This window comes from Molossus molossus, unplaced genomic scaffold, assembly GCF_014108415.1.
Source record: "Molossus molossus isolate mMolMol1 unplaced genomic scaffold, mMolMol1.p scaffold_m16_p_3, whole genome shotgun sequence".
Taxonomy (NCBI): domain Eukaryota; kingdom Metazoa; phylum Chordata; class Mammalia; order Chiroptera; family Molossidae; genus Molossus; species Molossus molossus.
The window spans coordinates 130,079,225-130,106,688 of NW_023425366.1; the positions used below are offsets into that span (position 1 = coordinate 130,079,225).

Here is a 27,464-nt window from a genome sequence, read left to right on the forward strand (position 1 = left end):
ATGAAATGGAGGCAATCTTTAAAAATGCAGAAAAAGAAAATAATATTGGAAAAACAAAAGGAACATAAATCACTTAATGTAGGACATCTCACATTTGAATTATAGTAATTATAAAGGATAGAATCAGCCAAGTGGAGTGTTCAGTATAGAAATGTAAAGAAAAAGACCTTGACTTTCTGAGGTAGACTCAGTTGTTTATAGGATTTGTTCAGCTACTTGGATCTGAGACCCCGGGGCACATGGTTGAGGTCAAACACTGCAGGTTTGCTTCATCATGCTGCTTGGAGTTCTCTTGATAATGGCCTTAAAAATTGTATGAGGCAAATAAATTTTGTCCCAATCTCAGATTAATTAGAATGGCTGATGGGGTGGCATATTCATGGAATTATTTGCCAGAAGCCAAGATAACAAGTGTGGAAACAAGGGGTGGATATTTTTGAGAGACAGTTCTTCATAGGTCTCTTGCATCTCTGCGTGACTTGCAAGTAGAAGACTAACTGCCTCGTTGTTTCAGACCATTTTTGCAAGGATGATTGTAGAGCAGATGGCCCTTGAAAAGACATAGTATCACCCTGGCCTGTTTTGCTCAGTGGTTAGAGCGTCGGCCTGCTGTCCAGAGACACCCGGGTTCGGTTCCCGCTAAGGGCACGTACCTCGGTTGCAGTTTGTCCCCGGCCCTGGTTGGGTTGTGCGGGTGGCAATTACTCGATGTGTCCCTTTCACGTCGATGTTTCTCTCTCTTCCTCTCTCTCCCTCCCACTCTATCTGAACGAAAAAATGTCCTCGGCTGAGGATTGAAAAAAAAAAAAAAAAAAAAAGAAAAGACATAGTATCTCCCTTGGGGCTAGAGGGAAGATTTATGTTATGTTCACTATAGTTAGAATGTTCATTCTGTATAGTCACAATGTTTTTTTCCAGAGCAAAACTTGGATAGGTATACTTCTGGCCCATTATAAAAGATTTTTGTTTCATAAGCTTATGGTTCCTCTCTTATAACACAACCCACTGATTATACAGGCATTTCCTGGATTTCTTTTTGTTGCCTTGTGAAAATTAGGGATTGGAAAACTGGCATAAATATGATATCTGACTACTGCTATGTTGTGAGTAATAAAGTCCTGTGTCTTTGACTCAGGATTCCAATGTCTTCTGCCAGTGTTAGTGAAACTGTGCTAAGCTAATTTGATAACTTGCAAGAAGGGTAAGATCTCAGACCCTTCACAGTTCAGTTCTTGACAACAGGTTACTTGTCATTATCTCCAAAGATTGAAAACTTTCTTTTTGGTTTACACACACACACACAGAAGTGGAGTGAGACAGTGGGAGAATAGGGAGAAGAGAGAAGGAGGAGGAGGGAAGGAGAAAAAAGAATAAGAATAAGAGATGAAAGAGGTTCTTCTATACACTTAGTTGCAGGCAGCAGTTTAAAAAAGACATAAAGGTCACTGGTTGGAATTAAATTTCATAGCAGCTTTATTTCTTGATCATTTTCCATCTTATCAACATTAGCAATGGCCAGGAAGACTTGCTCCAGTGTTATCTGCCTGATGGAATAGTCTTCTAAATTGAATAGAACTTTAGCTTCCTCCAAAATATTAAACACCTTTAATAGAAAAAAAATGGTGTTACCATTGCAATATCCCCAGATGAGCCTTTTTCTCACCCAGTCATTCCCCAACTGCTGCCAGGATTATGCTTATGGACAAAAAGATATAGAAGGGAAAAGTTAGAAAGTAGAAGAAAAAGATGGTTGGAAAGCAGAGAGAAGAGAAGGCAGTTCTCCACACTTATTCTCTTGATAGGCATGGAATAATAGAATTTAGGGTCAGATGTCCCAGTCCTACTACAGGGACATTGAAAAGTAAGTTAAAAGACTTCTGGTGAAGATGGTGGCGTGGGTAAATGTTGTCTCACCTCCTCCCACAACCACATCAAAATTACAACTAAATTACAGAACAACCATCATTCAAAACCACCTGAAACTGAGCTGAATAAAAGTCGTACAACTATGAGATTAAAGAAGCAGCCACATCGAGACTGGTAGGAAGGGTGAAGGTTGACGGACAGTGCCCACGCTCACGTGTGGTGGATAAAAATCAGGACGATACTTGAGCTGTGAAGATTCTCTGTGAAGAGTGAGAGGTTCCCGTCCCACACCAGGCCACCAGCTCAGAGTTCTAGTGTCAGGAAGAGAAGTCCCTGAAACTTCTGGCAATAAAAACCAGTGGAAACTGAGACTGAGGGAGGCTGAGGCTTCTGGAGGCCCAGGCAACTCCCCTTAAAGGGCCCACTCATGGACTTACTTGGACCCACTCCCTCTGGTCTCCAGTATGGGGAAGAGAGCTTGAAAGGCACCAAAGACATATGGGAAAGAACTGAGTTGTTTGGCACTGGAGTGAGGGCTGGAGAGGCAGCTATCTCCTGGACAGATGTGCTGTTGGAGGTCTTTGTTACTATGGTGAGCCCTTCCCCCAAAAGGCTGGCAAATGGGCACCATATCTGGGACTCAGGCAACCTGGCCCACACTGTTTGCCCCACCTTGGTGATTCCCTGAAGCCCTGCCCCACCCACCTTTCAGGTCCACCAAGCTGTTCCCAGTAGCTTTACCATAGGAATGGCTTGTCTTGGTTCCTGCTTCAGATTTCCCTAATTCTCTAGAGTAGCAGCATCTGGTCTCAGCGAGCCCCATACCTCTTGTTAAGTGGCTCCAGGCCCAGCACTAGGAGCAGCCAGTCTTGGTTCACAACTTGGCTTTGCCTGGACACCGCCAACCCCAGCACAAGAAGCAGAAAGCTGCAGACTACTTCATAGCTAATGCCTGGTGGCCCTGGGTAGAACACAGGCAGTGGCTGACCTTGACCCAGAACCAGCACACCCAGTGGACAGCTTCAGAACACTGCAAAGCACCACTACCCAACCACCTCCACAAGTGACACACTTAAGGAATTGACCCAGTGGGTAGCAGAGCCTTGGGGAAGTAAGTCTTGTTCTGTGTGGTGGGCCCTTGCACAGCTGATCATTCAAAGTAGTCAGAGGTTGGTGGATAGTAGGCACAATCAGTCCTTGCAGCTGATCAGCTTGAGTAAAACCCTCTCATTGATGCACCAATAGCAATAGAGACTCAATTACAACAGAAGGTTGTAAAGTCCACACGAGGGGTGCACCTCAAGGGCCCAGCTGGGAGACCAGGGAAGCTGTGCCACTGAACTCTACAGGACACCTACTATAAATTGACCACCCTAGGAAGCCCAGGAGACATAGCAACTCTAAACCTGATACATAGAAACAAACACAGGGAGGCAGCCAAAACGAGAAGACAAGGAACATGTCCCAAATGAAAGAATAGGAAACTCCAGGAAAGGGACTAAAAGAAATAGAGATAAGCAATCTAACAGATGCAGAGTTCAAAACACTGCTTACAAGGATGCTCAATGAACTTAGTGAGGGCCTCAAGAGCATAAAAGGGACCAGTCATAAATGAAGGATGCACTAACTGAAATAAAGAATAATTTACACTGATTCAATAGTAAAATAGGTAAATCCGAGAAGCAAACCTTTGATTTGGAATATAAGGAAGCAAAAATCACCCAGTCAGAAAAGGAAAAAAAACAAAACATAAAAATGAGGATAGTGGAAAGAGCCTTTCAGACAACTTCAAGAGTACCAACATTCACATCATGGGGATGCCAGAAGGAGAAGAGAGAGCAAGAAATTGAAAACCTATTTGAAACAATAATGACAGAAAACTTCCCTAACCTGGTGAAGGAAACAGACATACAAGTTCAGGAAGCATAGAAAGTCCCAAACAAGATGAACCCCAAGAGGTGCATATGAAGACACATCATCATCACAATGCCCAAAGTTCAAGACAAAGAGAAAATCTTAAAAACGGCAAGAGAAAAAGCAGTTAGTTACCTACAAGGGAACTCCCATAAGGCTGTCAGCTGATTTCTGAAAAGCAACTTTGCAGGTCAAAGGGAGTGGCAGGAAATACTCAGATTGATGAAAAGCAAGAACCTACAACCAAGATTACTCTATCTTGCAAAGCTATCATTTAGAATCAATGGACAGACATATAAAGAGTTTCCCAGACAAGCAAAAGCTAAAGGAGTTCATCACCATCAATCCAGTATTATCTGAAATGTTGAAAGGGTCTTTCTGAAGAAAAAGAAGATAAAAAATATGAACAAACAAAATTTCAATAAATACATATCTATCGACAATTGAATCTACAAACAAAATGAACAAGCAGAACAGAAACACTCTCATAGATACAGAGAACATTTTGTTGGTTGCCAGATGGGAGAAAGGTTGGGGAATGGGTGAAAAAGATGAAGGGATTAAGAAGTAAAAATTGGGAATTCCAAAATGGTGGTGGAGTAAATGGAAGCTACATAGATCATCTCCCAGGACCCAACTGGAATTACAGCTAAAATAATGATAAATCATTGGGATAAAGAAACAGAAAAGCAGCTAGAGAGGACCCATATAACCAGGGACAGAAAAAAAGGACACTGAATTGAGTCTGGTAGGTCTACAGAGGCACAAGAGGGCAGGCTGAGAACCCATGGACTGCAACTGTTTTAGCTGTGAGCAGCTCCCTTGGGGTTAAAATCCTAAGCCAGCTCCAGAGTGAGAGGGCTGGGACAGAGCACTAAATTAGCTACAGCTATTCATCTTGGGCTCTGGCAGAAGGAGGATGGACTGAACTAGAACTATGTGGGGAGACTCAAGATTTGGAGGGTGCTGAGAGCTTTTGCTGAGTCATGCCCTCACAGGAGAGGGGACATCTTGCTCGAGGAGCCCCTTCCCTGAACCCTGGGAGAAGTGGCAGCCCCTCCCTTGGAGAGTTAACCCCACTCAGCTGGGCTAGAGAAATGCAAATTGAGGCTCATTAACAATGAGCATCTGTCCCACCCTCTGGAAAACCTCTTACCCTGAACACCTGAGGGAGTTTTTCATTCAGTTGAGAGCTATAACCCAATCAAGTAACTGAGACTAATAGCCTCCAGGCAAAAAGCTAGAAGATAACTGAATGATTCCTAGACTTGTTAATCTACCCAGGAAAGTAAGACTTGACAGTGGTGTTTAATGTGAGTCCTCCCACACTCAACTCAGTAGAGGGAGCCACAAACAGCAGAACACCAACACCCACAGGGAAAATTTGGCAGGCTCCAAACCCCATTAAGATAGCCAAAATGGTGAAACAAAGAAACAAATCCCAAATGAAAGAACAAGAGAACTCTACTGAAGATGAGATAAATGAAATGTAGTTAAGCAAGTTATCAGAGGTAGAGTTTAGAGCCATGATCTTGAGGAAGCTCAACAGCATGAATAAGGAACTCAACACCATGAGTAAAGATATTGAAACACTAAAAACCCACCAGAGGTAAATGAAGAATGACATATCAGAAATAAAGAACACATTGGAAGAACTAACCAGCAGAGTAGAGGAAGCTGAGGACCGGATCAGTGAATTAGAAGACAGTAGTAGAAAAAAAATCAACCAATCAGAAAACAAACAAACAAACAAACAAAAAAGATTGATGGACCCTTAGCTAGATTCACCAAGAAACAAAGAGAGAGAACTCAAATACACAAAATCAGAAACGAAAGAGAAGTAACAGCTGACACTACAGAAATACAAAAGATTGTTAACAACTACTATGAACAATTAATTATATGGCAAGAAATTCAACAATCTAAGTGAAATGGACAAATTTCTAGAAACACATAGTCTCCCAAAACTGGACGATGAAGAGATAGAAAACTTGAACAGACCAGTAACAACTAAGATAATTGAAGATGTAATCAAGACTCTCCCAGTAAACAAAAGCCCAGGCCCACACGGCTTCACCAGGGAGGTTTACCAAATATTCAAGGAAGAACTAAAACCAATTCTCTTCAAATTATTCAAAAAAATTCATAAGAAAAAAGACTTTCAAACTTTTTTTTTTTTTTTATCCTCACCCGAGGACATTTTTCCATTTTTTTGTTCAGGTAGAGTGGGAGGGAGAGAGAGGAACAGAGAGAGAGAGAGAGAAACATCGATATGAAAGGAACACATCGAGTGGCTGCCACCCGCACAACCGACCAGGGCTGGGGACAAACTGCAACCGAGGTACGCGCCCTTAGCGGGAACTGAACCTGGGTCTCTCCGGACTGCAGGCTGACGCTCTAACCGCTGAGCCAAACTGGCCAGGGCGACTTTCGAACTTTTTTTTATGAGGCCAGCATAATTCTAATTCTAAAACCAGATAAAAACACTACAAGCCAATATCCCTGATAAACACAGATGTCAAAATCCTTAACAAAATAATAGCAAATTAGATCCAGGAACACATTAAAAAAATTATTCACCATGACCAAGTGGGATTCATCTGGGGGATGCAAAGCTGGTACAATATTTTCAAATCAATAAATGTGATACACTACATAAACAAAATGAAAGATAAAAACCATATGATCACATCAATAGATACCGAAAGAGCATTCGACAAAATGCAGCACTATTTCTGCTAAAAACGCTCAGCAATGTAGGAATAGAGGGATCATATTTCAATATAATAAAGACCATATATGAAAAACCTACAGCCAACATCATACACAATGAACAAAAACTACAAGCACTTCTCTTAAGAACAGGAACAAGACAGGGATGCCCACCTTTGTTACTCTTATTTAACATAATACTGGAAGTCATAGCCACAGCAATCAGACATGAAGAAAAAATAAAATAAATTCAAATTGGAAAGGAGGAAGTTAAACTGTTATTATTTGCAGATGTCATGATATTGTCTAAAGACTCCATCAAAAATCTACTAGACTTAATAAACAAATTTGGCAAGGTAGCAGGATACAAAATTAACATCAAGGAATTGACAGCATTCTTGTACACCAATAATGAACTCACAGAAAGAAAACTAAAAAAACAATCCCATTTACCATTGCAGCAAAAAATTAAGATAACCTAGAAATAAATTTAACCAAAGAAGTAAAGGACCTATTTGCAGAAAACTACAGGACATTGAGAAAAGAAACAGAGAACGATAGAAAAAAGTGGAAGCACATACTTTGTTTATGGATTAGAAAAATTAACATCATTAAAATGCTCAAAGCAATCTATAGATTCAATGCAATCCCCATCAAAATACCAACGACATATTTCACAGAACTACAACAAATACTTTAAAAGTTCATATGCAACCAAAAAAGACCCCGAAAAACCACAGCAATCTTGGAAAAGAATAAAAAAGAAGGTGGGATTACAATACTGGATATCAAGTTATACTACAAATCCATTGTAGTCAAAATAGCCTGGCACTGGCATAAGAACAGGCATATAGATCAATGAAACAGAACCCGGAAATTGACCCAAGACATTATGCTCAATTAATATTTGACAAAGGGAGCAAGAGCATACAGTGGAGTAAAGACGGCCTCTTTAATAAATGGTGTTGGGAAAATTGGACAGCTACGTGCAACAAAATGAAACTAGATCATCAACTTACACCAAACACAAGAATAAACTCAAAATGGGTAAAAGACTTAAATGTGACTCATGAATCCATAAAAATCCTAGAAGAAAATGTAGGTAACAAACTTTCAGGCATCATACGCAGCAGAATCTTCACTGATATATCACCTAAGGCAACAGAAATAAAGGAAAAATGAACACATGGGACTATATCAAACTCAAAAGCTTCTGCACAGCAAAAGAAACAATCATCCAAATGGAAAGGGAACCCATATAGGAGAGAATAATTGCCAACATCAGATAAGGGGTTAATTTCCAAAATATATAGAGTGCGCATACAACTCAACAAAAGGAAAACAAAGAACCCAATTAAAAAATGGGCAGAGGACATAAATAGACACCTCTCCAAACAGGATATACAAATGGCTAAGAGACATATGAAGAAATGCTCAACATCACTAATCATCAGAGAGATGCAAGTTAAAACAATGAGGTATCACCTCACACCTGTCAGAATGGCTGCAATCAACAAATCATCAAACAACAAGTGTGGTGAGGGTGTTGAGAAAAGGGGACTCTAGTACACTGCTGGTGGGAATGCAGACTAGTGCAGCCACTATGGAAAACAGTATGGTATTTTCTCAAAAAATTAAAAATTGATCTGCCATTTGACCCAGTGATCCCACTTCTAGGAATATATTCTAAGAAGCCTCAAACACCAATCAGAAAGATTATATGTACCCTTATGTTCATAGCAGCACTATTTACAATCACTAAGATCTGTAAACAGCTAAAGTGTTCATCAATAGATGAGTGGATAAAAAAGCTGTGGTACATATATACAATGGCATACTATGTAGCTGTAAGAAAGAAAGATCTCTTATGCTTTGAGACGACATGGAGAAACCTCGATAGTATTATGCTAAGCGAAATAAGTCAGTCATAGAAAGACAAATACCACATGATCTCACTTATTTGTGGAATACAATGAATAAGGTGGTCTGATGAATGAAACAGACCCACAGACCTAGAAAGGAGTATGGCTCAGACTGACAAACCTCAGAGGAAGGGGTCAGGGGGGATGGATGAGGTGAACCAAAAAACTTATATGCATGTATTCATAACCAGTGGACATAGACAACAATGTTGGGGGGTGGGGTGAGGAGCAGGATGGGGAGGAGGTATTCTGGGGGGGATAAAGAGAAACATATGTAACAAAAATATATTAATAAAAATTGGGGGCAAAAAGTACAAATTGGTTGTTAGTCTGACAAATCTCAAAGGGAAGGGGGGTAGGAGGAGTAGGAAGAAATAAACCAAAAACCTTATATGCATAACCAGTGAACAAAGACAATAGTGTGGGAAAAGGCAGTAAGGGGGTGGGAGTGGGGAGGAGGAGGTCAATAGGGGAAAAAGAAGGATCATCTGTAATACATTTAACAATAAAGATAAGTTAAAAAAAAAAGAAAAGAAAGTAAAAGATTTCCTTCTCTGACAATGTCAGGCTCCCATTCCACAGGCCTGAGTCCCAGTTCTTGCTAGTCCTCTATTAACACATGATGTGAATATTGGTATGATTTTAATAATCACCTTTCCCCAGCAAATTTCCTTTCTGGGAATGTGGTAGTAAATAATTCCTTGATATTCCTGGTTTATGATGTTACCTAAGAAAGATTGGACAGTGAGTAACAGAGAGGGCCCCACATTTGATTGAGTTTTACAACATTTTCCAATAATTTCCATTCCAATTGTCCACAACAATGGAAGAGATAATATATGCAATTAATACAAAAGATGACAATCCCAAAGCCCTTTCTTTTTAGCCCATGTGACTTTGTTAAATATTTCAGTAGCTTTACATCCATGTGATGAAATATGGTCTTATTGTCTGTAGTTTGTAAAAATTGTGGAGGCTGGAGTAATCACTTTTAGGCACTGAGAAATTAATAGTGCATATGCTCACTTTGCCAGTCCTGATGTATATGAACCCTAACGTTTTATAGAACTATTTATAAACATTATCTCGAAACTATACTCATAAAATTGGGGTGTGGTTTCTTTTTTCCAGTTGTGTGTGTGTGTGTTTTAGGATCTCTATAGTATTCTCATCATGAGGCAACCTTCATTGTAAAGGAAAGATAAAATTCATTATATAAAACACAGAAGTGAAGGCATTCACTGGAGTAATGAGTTATTACAGCTTTTGAAAATATAGTAGTAATATTGTAACCATTCTTAATTAGTAGGATGCATTTATATTTATTATCATACAGTTGGAGATTATTGCAAATGAAATGAATTGGGATTAAAATATTTAAATAAATAAGCTATATGTCAATAATAGTAGGAAATTTTTTTGTTAATGAGTCCCCACATAGCATCTATACATAAGTAAAACTCTAAAAACAGTTTACAATTGTGAAATATAGCAAACATAAAAAGTGTACAAAACAAATGTGCAGCATAGTGAATAATAATAAAGTTAACAAACATGTACCGACACCTAAGACTCACTTCCTCCTCCTTAAAGTAACTACCTTTATTTTTATGGTAAGCATTCATTTGCTATTTTTTATAATTACCTAAATATGGAATCCTAAATACTAGAGTTTGGTTTTGCTTTCTTTGTACTTCATATAAATGCAACCATATAGAATGCATTATTTTAAGTCTTCTTTCATCTATATTGTTGTGTAAAGCTATACTTGATTTATTTTCATTACATACATGACATAACACAATTGTCACAGGTCAGCCCTACCTATATTACCTGGGAATGTTGTTGCAATGAACTCTTTGAACTCCTTTAGTTTACTTCCATTCTTATCAATCTTAGTCTTTACTGTCAGGGTGTATATATCATTAAACTTGTTCTTGAGGTACTGAGGGCTGCCTAGACACCTGAACCTCCCCTTCACCATGATGGCCAGCCTGGTACAGAGGGCCTCACATTCTTCCATGCTGCAGAGACAAAGAGGATTTGGCTAAACAAACTCTCTTTGAGAGGGCAAATTCAGTACTGCCAAACAGAGCTAAGACTATAAGGCAGTTTTTGCAGTAGGAAAGCTTGATATTGCAGAAAATCACCACTAAGACCATATTTGGGAAGAGAAGATTTAAAAATTCAAAGCAGTTGATTCCTAAATCCATGATAGAGTTCCCTTACTTCCTATTTTCTGTTGATTCTGGATTCTGAAACTCAATTTAGGACTCTTGGCTTTAGCAAAATTAGCCTCTACCCACAGCACCTCTTTTGTATATAGCTCATATACTTAGATAAGTTCACTGACTTATATTCCCGGCTCCAACTAACCCTCCTCTACTCTTCCAACTCTCCACCAAACCTCTCAGTAGGTCGCACCTGTGGGAAGTTATAATGATAGCCTTGCCGGTTTTACACAAGCACGTCACTGTGTCCCAGAGCAGCCTCCTGGCTACTTCGTCCATGCCAGTAGATGGCTCATCCAGGAAGACAACTGAGGGCTTTCCCATTAAGGCAATGGTAGTGTTCAATTTACGCTTGTCTTCTCCACTTTATCATCAGTGAAGGAGAGAGGAAAGTGGAGGAGAAAAAAAAGAGGGCATACAAGTCATTAATTCATAAAACAGAATTAGCTCATATATCCAGAATGCTGATTTGATACGAATCACAAAGCAGCAGGCCCCAACCAAGGTATATATATACACACACTCATTTTTATTGAAATGACATTTTTTTTGTAATTTATTTCAGCATAATTATTGCTGAAATAATTTTGTTTTGGGGAGATAAAGAACTATAGGGATATAGGGATGAAAATGCTCTTTTTGAAATGCAAAGGCTATATAGCTCATGTCTGCAAAAGGTTAACTTCAAACAAATGGGATATGCCTTATTCCTGACATCTGAACCCTGACAGGACATGAGCCTATTTCACATTCATTGCCTCTGTTTGACAGAGGGATCAGGCATTCATTCTAAACAGTAAAAACACAGGTAGGCAGAATAATTGCAACAATATAATATCTCACCTGTATGTGTAGACAAATTTGTCAGCATGGGTTTCCAGGTTCATTGAATGCAAAAATATTTCTACATACTTGTAGATGTTTGGCTCAGGGACCCCCTGCAACCTGGCATACATGATCAACAATTCCCGACCCGTCATGTGCTTAAGCGTGGGGTCAGATTGAGGACAATAGCCAATTCTTGACCTAACCTGAATCAAGATGGTAATCATAAGCAATAGATCCAAGTCAGCTGTTCCATTAAGCATACAGTTCACAAAGATGAGATAAAAAAACTAAAGTTTTCTAGCCCAAGCTGTTAGTAAGCTTTGACACCCATAGAACTCCCAACAAGGATTTACTCTTTTTCTAGTATAAAGAATATTTACAGCTGAAACCCACTGTACCAAAATATAATACTAACATTCCCAACTGGAGTGTTCAACACATATTTATTGTATACTATTATGTACCCAACATATATTTTTGTTCGAGAAACTTGCCTATTCAAATATTATTAAGAAAAGCCATATCATTAAATCAATTAATATACAGAGTTTCGCTTCCAGCATTGGCCAAGTAACTTCTATCAAGCTAAACCTACCACAGATAACAATAAGATATATTTTATATATATCTTTATGTGTATAAAGAGTAAAAAAAATAAACAAGTTGGACTACATTACACTGAAAAGCTTCTTCACAGCAAAGGAAGTCCTCAATAAAACGGAAGAGCAACCTACTAAATGGGAGTAAATATTTCCAAATCACATATCTGATAAGAAGTTAATTTTTAACATCTATAAAGAACTCATACAATTCAATAGCAACCTCCCTCCTAGACAATATGATTGAAAAATGGGCACAGTATCTGAATAGACATTTTTCAAAAAACAATACACAGATGGCCATCAGGTACATGAAAAGGTACTCAACATCACTAATCAGAGAAATGCAAATCCAAACCTCATGCCTGTCAGAATGGCTATCATAAACACACACACACACACACACACACACACACACACGCACGCGCGCGCACACACACACACACACACACAGATAACATAATACTAGTAAAGATATAGAGAAAAGAGAACACTTGTGCACTGTTGGTTGGATTATAAATTAATGCAGCCACTATGAAAATCAGTATGGAGGTTCTGTAAAAGGTAAGTAGAAAAAAATAGAACTATCATATGATCCAGCAATTCCACCTCAGGGTATTTATCCAAAGAAAGCAAAAACAAACTCAAAATTATACATGCACCTAATGTTCATAGCATTATTTACAATAGCCAAGACATGGAAATAACCTAGGTGTTCATCAATTGATGAATGAATAAAGAAAATATAGCATATATATACAATGGAATATTATTCAGCCATAAAATAAAGAAAATCTTGCCATATGTGACAACATAAATGGACCTTGAGGGCATTATGCTAAGTGAAATAAGTTAGACAGAGAAAGACAAATACTGTATAATCTCACTTATCTGTGGACTTTATTTAAAAAATATATTTTTATTTTATATTGTTCAGTTTTCTTAATTTTTGTGTGTGAAAGTTTTCTGTAATTATTCTATTATCTGAATATTTAAATACCATTTTTTATCTGCTCTTTAAAATGCTTATAGAATAGCCTTGGCTGGGTGGCCCAGTTAGTTGGAGCATTGTCCCATACACCAAAAATTGGTTGCGGGTTCAATTCCTGGTCAGGACACATACCTAGGTTGAGGGTTCAATATCCAGTCAAGGCATGTACAGGAGGCAACTGATCGCTGTTTCTTTCACATGGATGTTTCTCTCTCTCTCTAAAATAAATAAAACATATCCTCAGGTGAGGATTTTTAAAAAAAAGGTTATGTGAAACCATCTGGGACTGGTGTTTTATCTTCTTTTATTTCATTAAAAAGCAAATGTTTGACAACTTTTTTGTATTTCTTCTGTGGTAACTGTGACTGTTTTAGTTTTCTATTTCTTCTGAAGTCAGTTTTAGTAATTTGTATGTAGGTAGAAAATAATCAGTTCCATTAAAGATTTAAATTTTATTTGAATGAAACTGAATCAAATACTTTGCATTTCTTATCAATTCTTCTCAATTCATTTAAAAAATAGGTTTAACTATTTCTTTAATTTTACAAAGATCTAGTTTTGACTTAGTTGTTGGTTAGCTGACTATATTTTTACTTGTTAATCTATGCACTTGTTGTCTACTCTTATACCTTTATATACTTTTCTTCCATTTATTTTGATTTGTGTCTGAGTCAGGTGTTTAAATTGTTTATTTTATTATAATGAGTATATAAAATATATGTTATTATCTGAGCAGTAGTTTATTGTATTTTATAGTCTTCGACACAAAATACTTTCATTATTTTGATACATTCTTGTAATTCTTGGTTAAAAGTAAGAATTACCTAAATATGAATTTTTTATTTTAAAATGGGAGGATCTTTTAATATTTTGATTTTATCATTTCTTATTTTATTCAGTTAAAATCAGGGGAAGTATATTTTTCATATTTTTGAAATATTGAAAATTTTAAATTCATGGCATAAAAATAGTCATATTCATTAATAAGTTATTTGTGCAGAATGCAGACTTTGATATATATCAATTATACTTACCACATTGACTATGTTGCTTAGATAGTCTTTATCCATATATATATATTTTTTTCTTTTTATAAATGAAACTTTCATTGGGTTAGTTTTGTCTTATTGCACCAAGTTACATGTGCTCATTTTAAAAAATTTAAAAAATACAGAAAACCAAAAATAAGATAATAAAAAGCTCAACATAACCACTGAAATGTTTAATGCATATTTACTCAGCCATTTTTATATATGATGAGATCATACATACTATTTTGTAGCCTGCTCTTTGTCTTTTGATATATTATGAACATTTCCCCAATCATATTAATTAATTTAATCTTTAATGATTGAGTTGTATAGATTATTAAACCAATGACTTATTTTGGATACTTGGGGTTGCTTCCAATTTTTATTTTTATTTTTTGACTTTAAAAATTATTTTGAAATAATTTAAAAATAACTGTAAAAATAGTTTCAGTAGTTAGACTTTATATAATTTACTAAGTGATCATTCCAATAAATTTCACACCCATCTGACACCATACACAGTTATTCCAATATTATTGACTACAAAAAGACAATTTACTGAGTGGGAGACTATAATTGCCAATGATACATCTGATAGGGGGTTACTATCCAAAATTTATTAAGACTGAAATAATTCAACTTCAAAACCTCCCAAAAAATACAATAAAAAATGGTCAGAAAACCTGAATAGACATACAGATAGAGGATATCCAGATAGCCAAGACCCATATGAAAAGTTTCTTAACATCACTAATCATCAGATATGCAAATTAAAACCACAAAGAGATATTCACCTCACATCCATTAGAATGGCTATCATCAATAAATTAACAAATGAGTGTTGGTGAGGATGTAGAGAAAAAGGAATACTTATGCACTGTTGGTGGGTATACAGATTGGTGCAGCAACTATGGAGACAGTATGGAGTTTCCTTAAAAAATTAAAAATGGAACTGCCTTATAACCCAGTGATTCCAATTCTGGATATTTATCCAAAGAACCCCAAAGCACTAATTTGAAAAGATGTATGCAACCCCAATGTTCATTGTAATGTTGTTTACAATAGCCAGTATAAAGAAGCAACCAAGTGCCCATCAATAGGCGAGTGGATAAAAAAGTGGTAGTACATATATATAATGGAATATTACTCAGTCACAAAAAGAACAAAACCTTACTATTTGTGACAACATGGATGGACATAGAGGGTGTTATGCTAAGCAAAATGAGTCAGAAAGAAAAAGATAAATAATGTATGAATCTAAAGAACAAAATAAATGAACAACAAAAAATAAACTTACAAACAAGATAGAAAAAGACTCTTGGTACAGAGTAATAATTGTCATAGGGGAAGAGGTTTGGGGGACTGGGTGAAAATTCATGTGATTAAGAGTTCAAATTGGTAGTTACAAAATAGTCATGAGGTGAGTGGAAAATGGCAGTGGAGTGAATGTAAGCTACATAGATGGTCTCCCAGGACTAAACGGGAATTACAACTAAAATAAAGACAAATCATCAGGAAAAACAACTGAAAAGCATCTGGAGAGGACCTGTACAACTAGGGACAGAACGAGGATGCCAAATTGAGCCTGGCAGAAACTGCAGAGGTACGTGAGAGCAGGCTGGGAGCCTGCGAACAGCACCAGAGAATTGTTTAAGCTGTGTGTACTTCCTGCTGAGAAAGCAGGGTTTTTAAAAAGCACCAAATCAGCTACAGCCACTCAACTCGGGCTCTGATAGAGAGAGGATGGACTGGACTAGAACAGTGTGGGTCTGGGGCACCTGTCTCACAAGAAAGCAGAAGGGGAGGGCACTGAGAGTTTTGTGCTGAATCACTCCCTTACAGGACAATAGTCATATTACTTAAAGAGCCCATTCCCAGAACCCCAGGGAGAAGCAACAGCCTCTCCGGCAGAAATTCAACACTATCAGACCAGGCCAGAAAAATGCAAATTGAGGCTAATTAACAACATGTTTGATAGCAAGCATGTGTCTCACCAGCTGGAAATCCTATTACACCTGAGGGATTATTCTTTCAGCTGAGGGATACAAATCAAGGCTCATCAAGTAACTGAGACTAATAGCCTTCAAACAAAAAGCTAGAGAATAACTGAACCTTTTTTTGGCTTGCAAACCTATCTAGGAAAGTAAGACTTGACAGTGGTGTTTAACATGGGTCCTTCACAATTATCCAAACCAGTAGAGGAAGTCACAACCAACAGTACACCAACACCCACAGGGATAATTTGGCAGGCTCCAAAACCCACAGAGACAGCCAAAATGGTGAGACAAAGAAACAAATCCCAAATGCAAGAACAAGATAATTCTGCAAGAGAAGAAATAAATGACATAGAATTAAGCAAGCTATCAGAGGGAGAGGTCAGAGTAATAACCATGATAAAGCTCAACAGCATGAGTAAAGATATATAAACATTGAAAACCAATGAATTGGAAATGAAGTGTGACATAGCAGAAATAAAGAACACATTGGAAGGAATGACCAGCAGAGTAGACAAAGCCAAGGATTGGATCACTGACATAGAAGACAAGAAAAAAATCACCCAATCAGAGAACCAAGAAAAACAAAAACAAAAACCTTACAACACAGGAAGACAGCTTAAGAGACTGTAGGACAACAAGAAGTACAACAATATCCACATCATAGTAGTACGAGAGGAAGAAGATGAGCAAGGGTTACAGAACATATTTGAAGAAATAGTGACAGAAAACTTCCCTAACTTGGTGAAGGAAAAAGAAGCACAGAGAACCCAAAGTAAGAAGAACCCAAAGAGGCCCACACAAAGACACATAATAATTAAAATGCCAAAAATTAAGAACAAAGAGAGAATCCTAAGGGCAGCAAGAGATAAGCAACAGGATACCTACAAAGGAACCCCCATAAGGCTATCATCTGACTTCTCGACAGAAACACTACAGGCCAGAAGGGAATGAGATGAAGTAATCAAGGTAATGAAAAACAAGGATCTGAATCCAAGACTACTCTATCCAGCAAGGCTATCATTCAAAATAGAAGGTCAAACAAAGAGCTTTCCAGACAAAAAAAGACTAAGGGAATATATTAGCACCAAACCAGCACTCCAAGTAATGTTAAAAGGCCTACTGTAATAACAGAAGAAATAGGAAGAGAAACATAACCATAATGAACAAGAATGGCAATGAATAAATACCTATAAATAATAACCTTAAATATAAATGATTCAAATGCTCCAATCAAAAGACACAGAGTAGCCGAATGGATAAAAAAAAGAAAATGACTCATATATATGTTGTTTACAAGAGACCTAACTCACAACAAAAGATTCACATAGATTAAAAGTGAAGGGATGGAAAACCATTTTCCAAGCAAACAAAAAGGAAAAAAAAAAATCTGGGGTAGCAATACTCATATTTAAAAAAATAGACTTCAAAATGAAGGCTATAACTGGAGACAAGGTCATTACATAATTTTGAATGGATCTATTCAAAAGGAGGATATAATCTTGCTAAACATATATGTACCCGAAAGAAGAAGGAAAAATGGCGGTGGAGTGAATGGAGCTACACGGACCATCTCCCAGGACAAAACTGGATTTACAATGAAAATAAAGGCAAATCGTCAGGAAGGGGCAACCGAAAGACACCTTGGAGGACCACATAACCAGGGACACCGACTCAGTCCTGGTAGGCTTGCGAGGACGCGAGAGGGAGCTGGGAGTCCACAGTCTGCAGCGGCCTGGGCGGAGACCAGAGGACTGCTGCCGCCTCGGCTGTGACCCCACATGAATCCTGCGAACTCTGTTGCCTGCTAAGCCCTCGGCTGGTGCTGCACAGACTGGCATGGACTGTCTGCGACCAGGGTACTAGGCTGGAGGCTGCTGCCGCCTCGACTGCAACCCCGGATGAGTCCTGCGAACTCTGCCTGCTAAGCCCTTGGCTGGTACCACATGGACTCGCTGGGACCAGGGAACTGTGCTGAAAGCTGCTGCCATCTTGGCAGTGTCCCGCTACCGCAGCTTAGTCTTGGGGCTTCTGCTGAGTGCAACACCCTCGGCTGGTGCCACAGCCGTGGCCGCCCTTAGCTGGAAGCAGCGCCTTCGGGTTAAAAGTCCCAGGTGGCTCCACAACGCAGAGTCTAGACAGAGGCTAAATTGGCAGCAGCCACTCACCTTGGGCTCCAGCAGAGGGAAGGCAGACTGGACTGGAACTGTGTGGGGACACTCGGGTTATGTAGGGTGCTAAGAGCTTTTGCTGAGTGCAGCCACACAGGACTGTGGTCATTTTATTCCTTTCCAGGGCCCTGGGGAGAGGTGGAGGCCCCTCCCTCAGAGATTCAATCCCACCTGGTGGCCATCGAAATGCTAAATGAAGCCCATTAACAACCCGCAGCTGCCCCATCCTCAGGAAATCCTCTTACACTGAGCACCTGAGGGAGTTTTTCAGGCAACTCAGAAACCAAGGGTCTTCAGGTGACCTCTACTAATAGCCTCCAGGCAAAAAAAACCCAAAAAACTAGCGGATAACTACCATTCTCTGAGCTAGCAACACTAACCAGAAAAGCTAAGACTTGACAGTGGTGGTTAAAGAGGGTCCTCCCTGGCTCATCCAAACCCAGGAGAGGGAGCCACAAACAGCAGAACACCAACATCCACAGGGTAAATTTGGAAGACTCCAAAGCCCACTGTGATAGCTAAAATGGTGAAAAACAGAAACAAAAGCCAAATGAAAGAACAAGAGACCTGTACAGAAGATGAGATAAATGAGGTGCAGTTAAGCAAGTTAACAGAACTAGAATTTAGAGCCATGACGTAGAGGAAGCTCAACAGCATGTGTAAATATATGAGCACCATGAGTAAAGACATAGATATGTTGAAAATCAACCAGTTGGAAATTAAAAACCAACAAGAAGAAATGCAGAAAGACATATCAGAAATGAAAAACACATTGGAAGGTCTAAAAAGCAGAGATAGGGAAGCTGAGGACCGGATCAGTGAATTAGAAGACAGGGTAGAAAAAATCAACCAATCAGAAAACAAAAAGGAAAAAACAATTAAAAAACAGGAAGACAGCTTAAGAGAACTGTGGGACAACTGGAAACGGAATAATATTCACATCATAGGAGTCCCTGAAGAAGAAGAAAATGAGCAAAGGTTAGAGAATATATTCAAAGAAGTAGTGACAGAAAACTAACCTTATTTGGTGAAGAAAGAAGGCATTCAAGTTCAAGAAGCACAGAGAGTCCCAAGTAAGAAGAACCCAAACAGGCCCACACCAAGACACATAGTAATCAAACTGCCACAAATTAAAGACAAAGAGAGAATCCTAAAAGCAGCAAGAGATAAGCAACAGGTTACCTACAAAGGAAACCCCATAAGGCCCTGAGCTGACTTCTCACAAGAAATACTACAGGCCAGAAGGGAATGGCATGAAGTAATCCAGGTAATGAAAAACAAGGATCTGAATCCAAGACTACTCTACCCAGCAAGGCTATCATTCAAAATAGAAGGTCAAATAAAGAGCTTCCCAGACAAAAAAAGTCTAAGGGAATACATTAGCACCAAACCATCATTGCAAGAAATGTTAAAAGGACTGCTGTACTTGCCAGGAGAAATGGGAAGAAAAATAGAACCACACTAAACAAAAATGGCAATAAATAAGTGCATATCAATAATCACCTTAAATGTAAATGGATTGAATGCTCCCATAAAAGGACACAGAGTAGCTGATTGGATATGAAATCATGACTCATCTATATGTTGTTTACAAGAGACCCACCTCACAACAAAAGACTCACATAGATTGAAAGTGAAGGGATGGAAAAAAATTTTCCAAGGAAACGGAAAAGAAAAAAAGCTGGGGTAGCAATACTCATATCTATTAAAATAGATTTCAGAATGAAGGTCATAACTAGAGACAAAGATGGCCACTACAAAATATTGAAAGGATCTATCCAACAGAAAGATATAACCTTGATAAGCATATATGCACCCAACATAGGAGCACCAAAATACATTAAAAATCTTCTTCAAAGGAGAAAACGATAGCAATACAGTCATAGTAGGGGACTTCAACACCCCGCTGACATCACTGGATATATCCTCTAGACAAAAAATTAGCAAGGAAACAGAGACTCTAAATGAAGCACTAGACCAAATGGTTTCAATAAATATTACAGAGAATTACACCCCAAAACTACAGAATACACATTATTTTCAAGTGCACATGGGACATTCTCAAAGATAGACCACATGATAAGACACAAACTAAGTCTCTACAAGTTCAAGAAGACTGAAATCATACCAAGCATCTTCTCAGATCACAATGACATGAAACTAGAAATCAATTGCAAGAAGAACATACAAAGACATTTGAACACATGGAAGCTAAATAGCATGTTATGAAACAATGAATGGGTCACCGAGGAGATCAAGGAAGAAATCAAAAACTTCCTGAAAACCAATGAAAATGAAGACACAACAACACAAAATCTATGGGATGCAGTGAAAGCAGTTCTGAGAGGGAAGTTCATAGCACTACAGGCCTACCTCAAAAAACAAGAAAAATTTCTAATTGACTGTCTAACCTTAGAACTTAAAGAACTAGAGAGGAAATGATAAGAAATCCCCAGAGCAAGTAGAAGGAAGGAAATAGTAAAGATCAGAGCAGAAATAAATGACATAGAGACCAAAAAAACAAAAAACAATTCAAAGGATCAATGAAACGAAGAGCTGGTTTTTCGAAAAGATAAACAAGATTGATGGACCCTTAGCAAGACTCACCAGGAAACAAAGAGAGAGAACCCAAATACACAAAATCAGAAATGAAAGAGGATAGGTAACAACTGACACCACAGAAATACAAAAGATCGTTAACCACTACTATGAACAATTATATGGCAACAAATTCGACAATCTAAGCGAAATAGACAAATTTCTAGAAACACATAGTCTCCCAAAACTGGATCAGGAACAGAGAGAAAACTTGAACAGACCAAAAACAACAGAAGAGATTGAAGATGTAATCAAGACTCTCCCAGCAAACAAAAGCCCAGGCCCAGATGGTTTCACGGGGTAGTTTTACTGAACATTCAAAGAAGAACTAATACCAATTCTCCTCAAACTATTTTAAAAAATTCAAGGAGAAGGAAGACTTCCAACTCGTTTTATGAAGCCAGCATAATTCTAATTCCAAAACCAGAGAAAGACACAACAAAGAAAGAAAACTACAGGCCAATATCCCTGATGAACATAGATGCCAAAATCCTGAACAAAATACTAGCAAATCGGATCCAGCAATACACCAAAAAAATTATCCACCATGACCAAATGGGATTTATCCCAGGGATGCAAGGCTGGTACAATATTTGCAAATCAATAAATGTGATACACCACATAAAATGAAGAATAAAAACAACATGATCATATCAATAGACGCCGAAAAAGCCTTCGACAAAATGCAGCACCCATTTCTGATAAAAGTGCTCAGCAGTGTGGGAATAGAAGGATCATATCTAGACATAGTAAAGGCCATATATGAAAGACCTACAGCCAACATCATACTCAATGGGCAAAATCTAAAAGTATTTCCCTTAAGAACAGGAACAAGGCAAGGATGCCCACTTTCGCCACTCCTATTTAACATAGTACTGGAAGTCTTAGCCACAGCAATCAGACAGGAAGAAAAAATAAAAGGGACCCAAATTGGAAAGGAGGAAATGAAATTGTCATTATTTGCAGATGACATGATACTATACATAGAAAACCCCAAAGACTCCATCAAAAGTATACTAGACTTAATAAATGAATTTGGCAAAGTAGCAGGATATAAAATTAATGTCAAGAAATCGATGGCATTCTTATACACTAATGATGAACTCACAGAAAGAGAAACTAAGAAAACAATCCCATTCACCATTGCAGCAAAAAAAAATTAAGATACATAGGAATAAACTTAACCAAAGAAATAAAGGACCTATTCACAGAAAACTACAGGTCATTGAAAAAAGAAATAGAGGAAGATATAAAAAAGTGGAAGCACATACTCTGTTTATAGATTGGGAGAATTAACATCATTAAAATGTCCATATTACCTTAAGCAATCTATAGATTCAACACAATCCCAATCAAAATACCAATGGCATACTTCACAGAATTAGAACAATTATTTCAAAAGTTTATATGGAACCAAAAAAGGCCTCGAATAGCCACAGCAATCTTGAAAAGGAAAAGCAAAGTTGGAGGGATCACAATGCCAGATTTCAGGTTATACTACAAAGCCACTGTAATCAAAACGGACTTGTACTGGCGCAATAACAGGCATATAAACCAGTGGAACAGAACAGAAAACCCAGAAATGGACCCAAGGCAATATGCTCAATTAGTATTTGACAAAGGTGGCAAGAGTATACAGTGGAGTAAGGACAGCTTCTTTAATAAATGGTGCTGGGAAAATTGGACAGCTACATGCAGAAAAAAGAAACTAGACCATCAACTTACATCCTACACAAGAATAAACTCAAAATGCATAAAAGACTTAAATGTGACTCATGAATCCATAAAAATCCTAGAAGAGAGTGTAGGCAACAAAATTTCAGACATCATACGCAGCAGAATTTTTAATGACACACCACCTAAGGAAATAGAAACAAAGGAGAAAATGCACACATGGGACTACATCAAACTCAAAAGCTTCTGCACAGTGAAAGATACAATAATCAAAACAGAAAGGTACCCACTGTATGCAAGAGCATAATTGCTAATGATATATCAGATAAGGGGTTAATTTCCAATACATATAGAGTGCTCATACAAGTCCACAAAAGGAAGACAAAGAATCCAATTAAAAAATGGGCAGAGGAAGTAAATAGACACCTCTCCAAACAGGACATACAAATGGCTAAAAAACATATGAAGAAATGCTCATCATCACTAATCATCAGAGAGATGCAAATTAAAACAACAATGAGGTGTCACCTCACACCTGTCAGAATGGCCGCCATCAACAAATCATCAAACAACAAGTGTTGGCGAGGGTGTGGAGAAAAGGGGACTCTAGTGCACTGCTGGTGGGAATCCAGACTGGTGCAGCCACTATGGAAAACAATATGGTGTTACCTCAAAAAATTAAGAATTGAATCTCTATATGACCCACTGATCCCACTTCTAGGAATATACCCTAAGAAGCCGAAACACCAATCAGAAAGAATATATGTACCCCCATGTTTGTAGCAGCACTATTTACAATAGCTAAGATCTGGAAACAGCCCAAGTGTCCATCAGTAGACAAATGGATTATAAGAAGTGGTACATATACATAATGGAGTGCTATGCAGCTGTAAGAAAGAAAGATCTCTTATCCTTTGAGACTACATGGAAGGACCTGGAAAGTATCATCCTAAGTGAAACAAGCCAAACAGAGAAAGACAAGTTTCATATGATCTCACGTATTTGTGGAATATAATGAACATATCAATCTGAGGAATGGGGTAGTCCCAGAGACGTGGAGGTGGGGTACTGACTGACAATCCCCAAAAGAGGGGATGGTGGGGGAGAGATAAACCACAGAACTTATATGCATGTATGCATTAACAGTGGACATGGACAACAAACTGGGAAAGGGCAGGGAGGGAGTCGAAGGGGGGATTCAGTGGGGGATAAAGGAGAAACATCTGTAACAAAAATTAATTAATAAAATAAATAAATAACAAAAAAAATCAACAAAAAAACATATATGTACCCAACACAGGAGCACCAAAATACATTTAAAAACTTCTGGAGGACTTCAAAAGAGAAATCAACATCAATAAAATCATAGTAGGGGACTTCACTGGATAAAACCTCTAGACAAAATATTAACAAGGAAACAAAGACTCTAAATAATGTACTAGATCAAGTGGATTTAATATATGATCTACAGAGAATTACACCCCAACACTGAAGAATTCACATTCTTCTCAAGTGCACATGGGACAGTCTCAAAGACAGACCACATGTGAGGACACAAACTAAGTCTCTACAAGTTCAAGAAGACTGATATATCAAGCATCTTCTCAGATCACAATGGCATGAAACTAGAAATCAATTGCAACAAGAACATGGAAAGACATTTGAATACATGGAAGCTAAATAGTGTACTATTAAACAATGAATTGGTTATCAAGGAGATCAAGGAAGAAATTTAAAACATCTTGGAAAGCAATGAAAATGAACACACAACAACACAAAATCTTGGGACACAGTGAAAATAGTCCTGAGCGGGAACTTCATAGCACTACAGGCCTACCTCAAGAAACAAAAAAAAAAATGTCTAATTGACCATCTAACCTCACAACTTAAAGAACTAGAAAGCAAATAAAAATAAAACCCCACCAAAAAAAAGAAAGAAAGAAAGAAGAAAAGAAAAACACCAGAGCAAGTAGAAATAAAGAAATAGTAAAGGTCAGAGCAGAAATGAATGACAAAGAAAATAAAAAAAAGAATTCAAAAGATCTATAAAACAAGGAGATGGTTCATTGAAAAGACAAAAAATATTGATGGACCCTTAGTCAGATTCACCAAGAAACAAAAAGAGAGGACCCAAATAACAAAATGAGAAATGAAGGAGGGGACGTAACAACAGACACCACAGAAATGCAACGGATCACCAAAATTATTTTTTTATGATATATAGAGTACTCATACAACTCAACAAAAGGAAGACAAAGAATCTAATTAAAAAATGGGCACAGCTACTTCCGGTCAAGATGGTGGCGTAGGTAAATGCGGTATCGCGTCCTCCCACAACCACATCAAAGTTACAACTAAACTACAGAACAACCGTCATTCAAAACCGCCTGAAATCAAGCTGAATGGAAGTCCTACAACTACGGAATTAAAGCAGCAGCCTCATTGAGACTGGTAGGAGGGTTGGAGGTGCAACGAGCTGGTCCCACACCCACGTGTGGTGGATAAAAATCAGGAGGATACCTAGGCAGGGAAGGTCCTTCCTGAGGACTGAGGGGTCCCCATCCCACACCAAATGCCCTTATCAGGGTTCCAGTGCCAGGAAGAGAAGTCCCCATAACTTCTGGCTGGAAAAACCAGCAGGAACTGAGGCTCAGAGAAGCTGATGCAGTTGGAGCCCCAAGAAGCTCCTTAAAGGGCCTGCACATGGACGTATTGGACTCACTCCCTCTAAGCTCAGAGGTGAGGCAGATCGAGGAGCACCAGAGACATACAGGGAAGAACTAAGATGTTTGTCACTGGAGCGAATACTGGAGAGGGGGCTTTCTCTGGGACAAACGTGCTGTCAGAGGCCTTTGTTCCTTTGGTGAGCCCTTCCCTGGGTGGCAGACAGTCGCCATATCTGGGACTCCAGCAACTTGGCTCACACTGGTAGCCCCTCCCTGGTGATTCCCTGAGGCCCCGCCCACCCAACTTTCAGGCCCACCCAAGCTGTTGCCAGTTGCTTCACCATAGGATTGGCCTGTCTTGGATCTTGCTTCAGGTTTTTCCTAAATTCTTTCAAACAAGCAGCATCTGGTCTCAGCTAGCCCCATACCTCTCGTTAAGTAATACACAGAAATAAACACAGGGAGGCAGCCAAAATGAGGAGACAAAGAAACAGGTCCCAAATGAAAGAACAGAAGAAAACCCCATGAAAAGAACTAAGCGAAATGGAGATAAGCAACCTAGCAGATGCTGAGTTCAAAATATTCCTTATAAGGATGCTCAATGAACGTAGTGAGAACCTCAGTGAACTTAGTGAGGGCCTCAAGAGCATAAAAAAGGACCAGTCAGAAATGATGGATGCACAGTCAGAAATGAAGGAGGCATTAACTGAAATAAAGAATAATTTACAGAGATTCAATAGTAGAGTACGTAAATCCAAGAGGCAAACCATTGATTTGGAATATAAGGAAGCAAAAAACGCCCAATCAGAACAGCAAAAAAAAAAAATAAAAATAATAAATAAATAAATAAAAATAAGCCAAAATAAATGAGGATAGTGTAAGGAGCCTCTGGGACAACTTCAAGCGTGCCAACATTCGTATCTTGGGGGTGCCAGAAGGAGAAGAGAGAGAACAAGAAATCGAAAACCTATTTGAAACAATATTGGCGGAAAACTGTCCTAACTTGGTTAAGGAAACAGACATACAAATCCAGGAAGCACAGAGAGTCCCAAAGAGGCCCACACCAAGACACATCACCATCAAAATGCAAAAGGTTCACGACAAAGAGAGAATTTTAAAAGCAGCAAGAGAAAAGAAGATAGTTACCTACAAGGGAGTACCCATAAGGCTGTCAGCTGTTTTCTCAAAAGAAACTTTGCAGGCCAGAAAGGAGTGGCAAGAAATATTCAGAGTGATGAAAAGCAAGAACCTACAAGCAAGATTACTCTATCTTCCAAAGCTATCATTTAGAATCAATGGCCATATAAAGAGTTTCCCAGACAAGAAAAAGTTAAAGGAGTTCATCACCACCAAACCGTTATTATATGAAATGTTGAAGGGTCTTTTTGAAGAAAAAGATAAAATACATGAACAAACAAAATGCAATGAATACATATCTATCGACAATGGAATCTACAAACAAAATGAACAGGCAGAAGAGAAACATTCTCATAGACACAGAGAACATTTTGTTGGTTGCCAGACGGGAGGGGGGTTGGGTGAAAAGGTGAAGGGATTAAGAAGTACAAATTTATTGCTAGACTGACAAACCTCAAAGGGAAAGGGGTTGGGGGGTGGGAAGAAGTAAACCAAAGAACTTATATGTATAACCAATGGACACAGACAACAGTGTGGGAAAGGTGGGAGGGGGGTGGGAGTGGGTAGGAGGGGGTCCATGGGGGAAAAAATGAGGAACATCTGTAATACATTCAACAATAAAGGTTTAAAAATCTTTTAAACTAAAAAACAAAAACAACAAAACAAAGAAACAAAAAAATGGGCACAGGATCTAAATATACACCTCTTCAAACAGGACATACACATGGCCAAGAGACATGAAAAAATGCTCAACATCACTAATCATCAGAGAGATGTAAATTAAAATGAGTATGAGGTATCACCTCACAACTGCCAGAATGGCTGCCATCATCAATTTATCAAACAACAAGTGCTGGCGAGGGTGTAGAGAAAAGGGAATCTAGTACATTGCTCGTGGGAATACAGACTGGTGCAGCCACTAAGGAAAACAGTGTGGTATTTCCTCAAAAAATTAAAAATTGAACTGCCATTGGTCCCAGTGATCCGACTTCTAGTAATATATCCTAGAAAGCCTGAAACACCAATCAGAAAGAATATATGTAGCCCTATGTTCATAGCAGCACTATTTACAATTGCTAAGATCTGGAAACAGCCCAAGTGTTCATCAGTAAACGAGTGGATAAAAAAGG

At 38.4% G+C, this 27,464-nt stretch overlaps 1 protein-coding gene across 1 annotated transcript in view; it reads right to left on the reverse strand.

Moving 5' to 3' along the window:
- Positions 1-1,462: 1,462 nt before the first annotated feature.
- LOC118642705 (ATP-binding cassette sub-family A member 3-like) overlaps positions 1,463-27,464 on the reverse strand; it is a 250,011-nt gene continuing 224,009 nt past the window's right edge. The window contains exons 20-24 of the mRNA XM_036280627.1: positions 11,489-11,676; positions 10,839-11,009; positions 10,248-10,438; positions 9,068-9,141; positions 1,463-1,603 (exon numbers count right to left, since the gene is read on the reverse strand). Coding sequence (XP_036136520.1) covers positions 1,463-1,603; positions 9,068-9,141; positions 10,248-10,438; positions 10,839-11,009; positions 11,489-11,676 — 765 coding nt within the window. The remainder of the gene's footprint in view (positions 1,604-9,067; positions 9,142-10,247; positions 10,439-10,838; positions 11,010-11,488; positions 11,677-27,464) is intronic.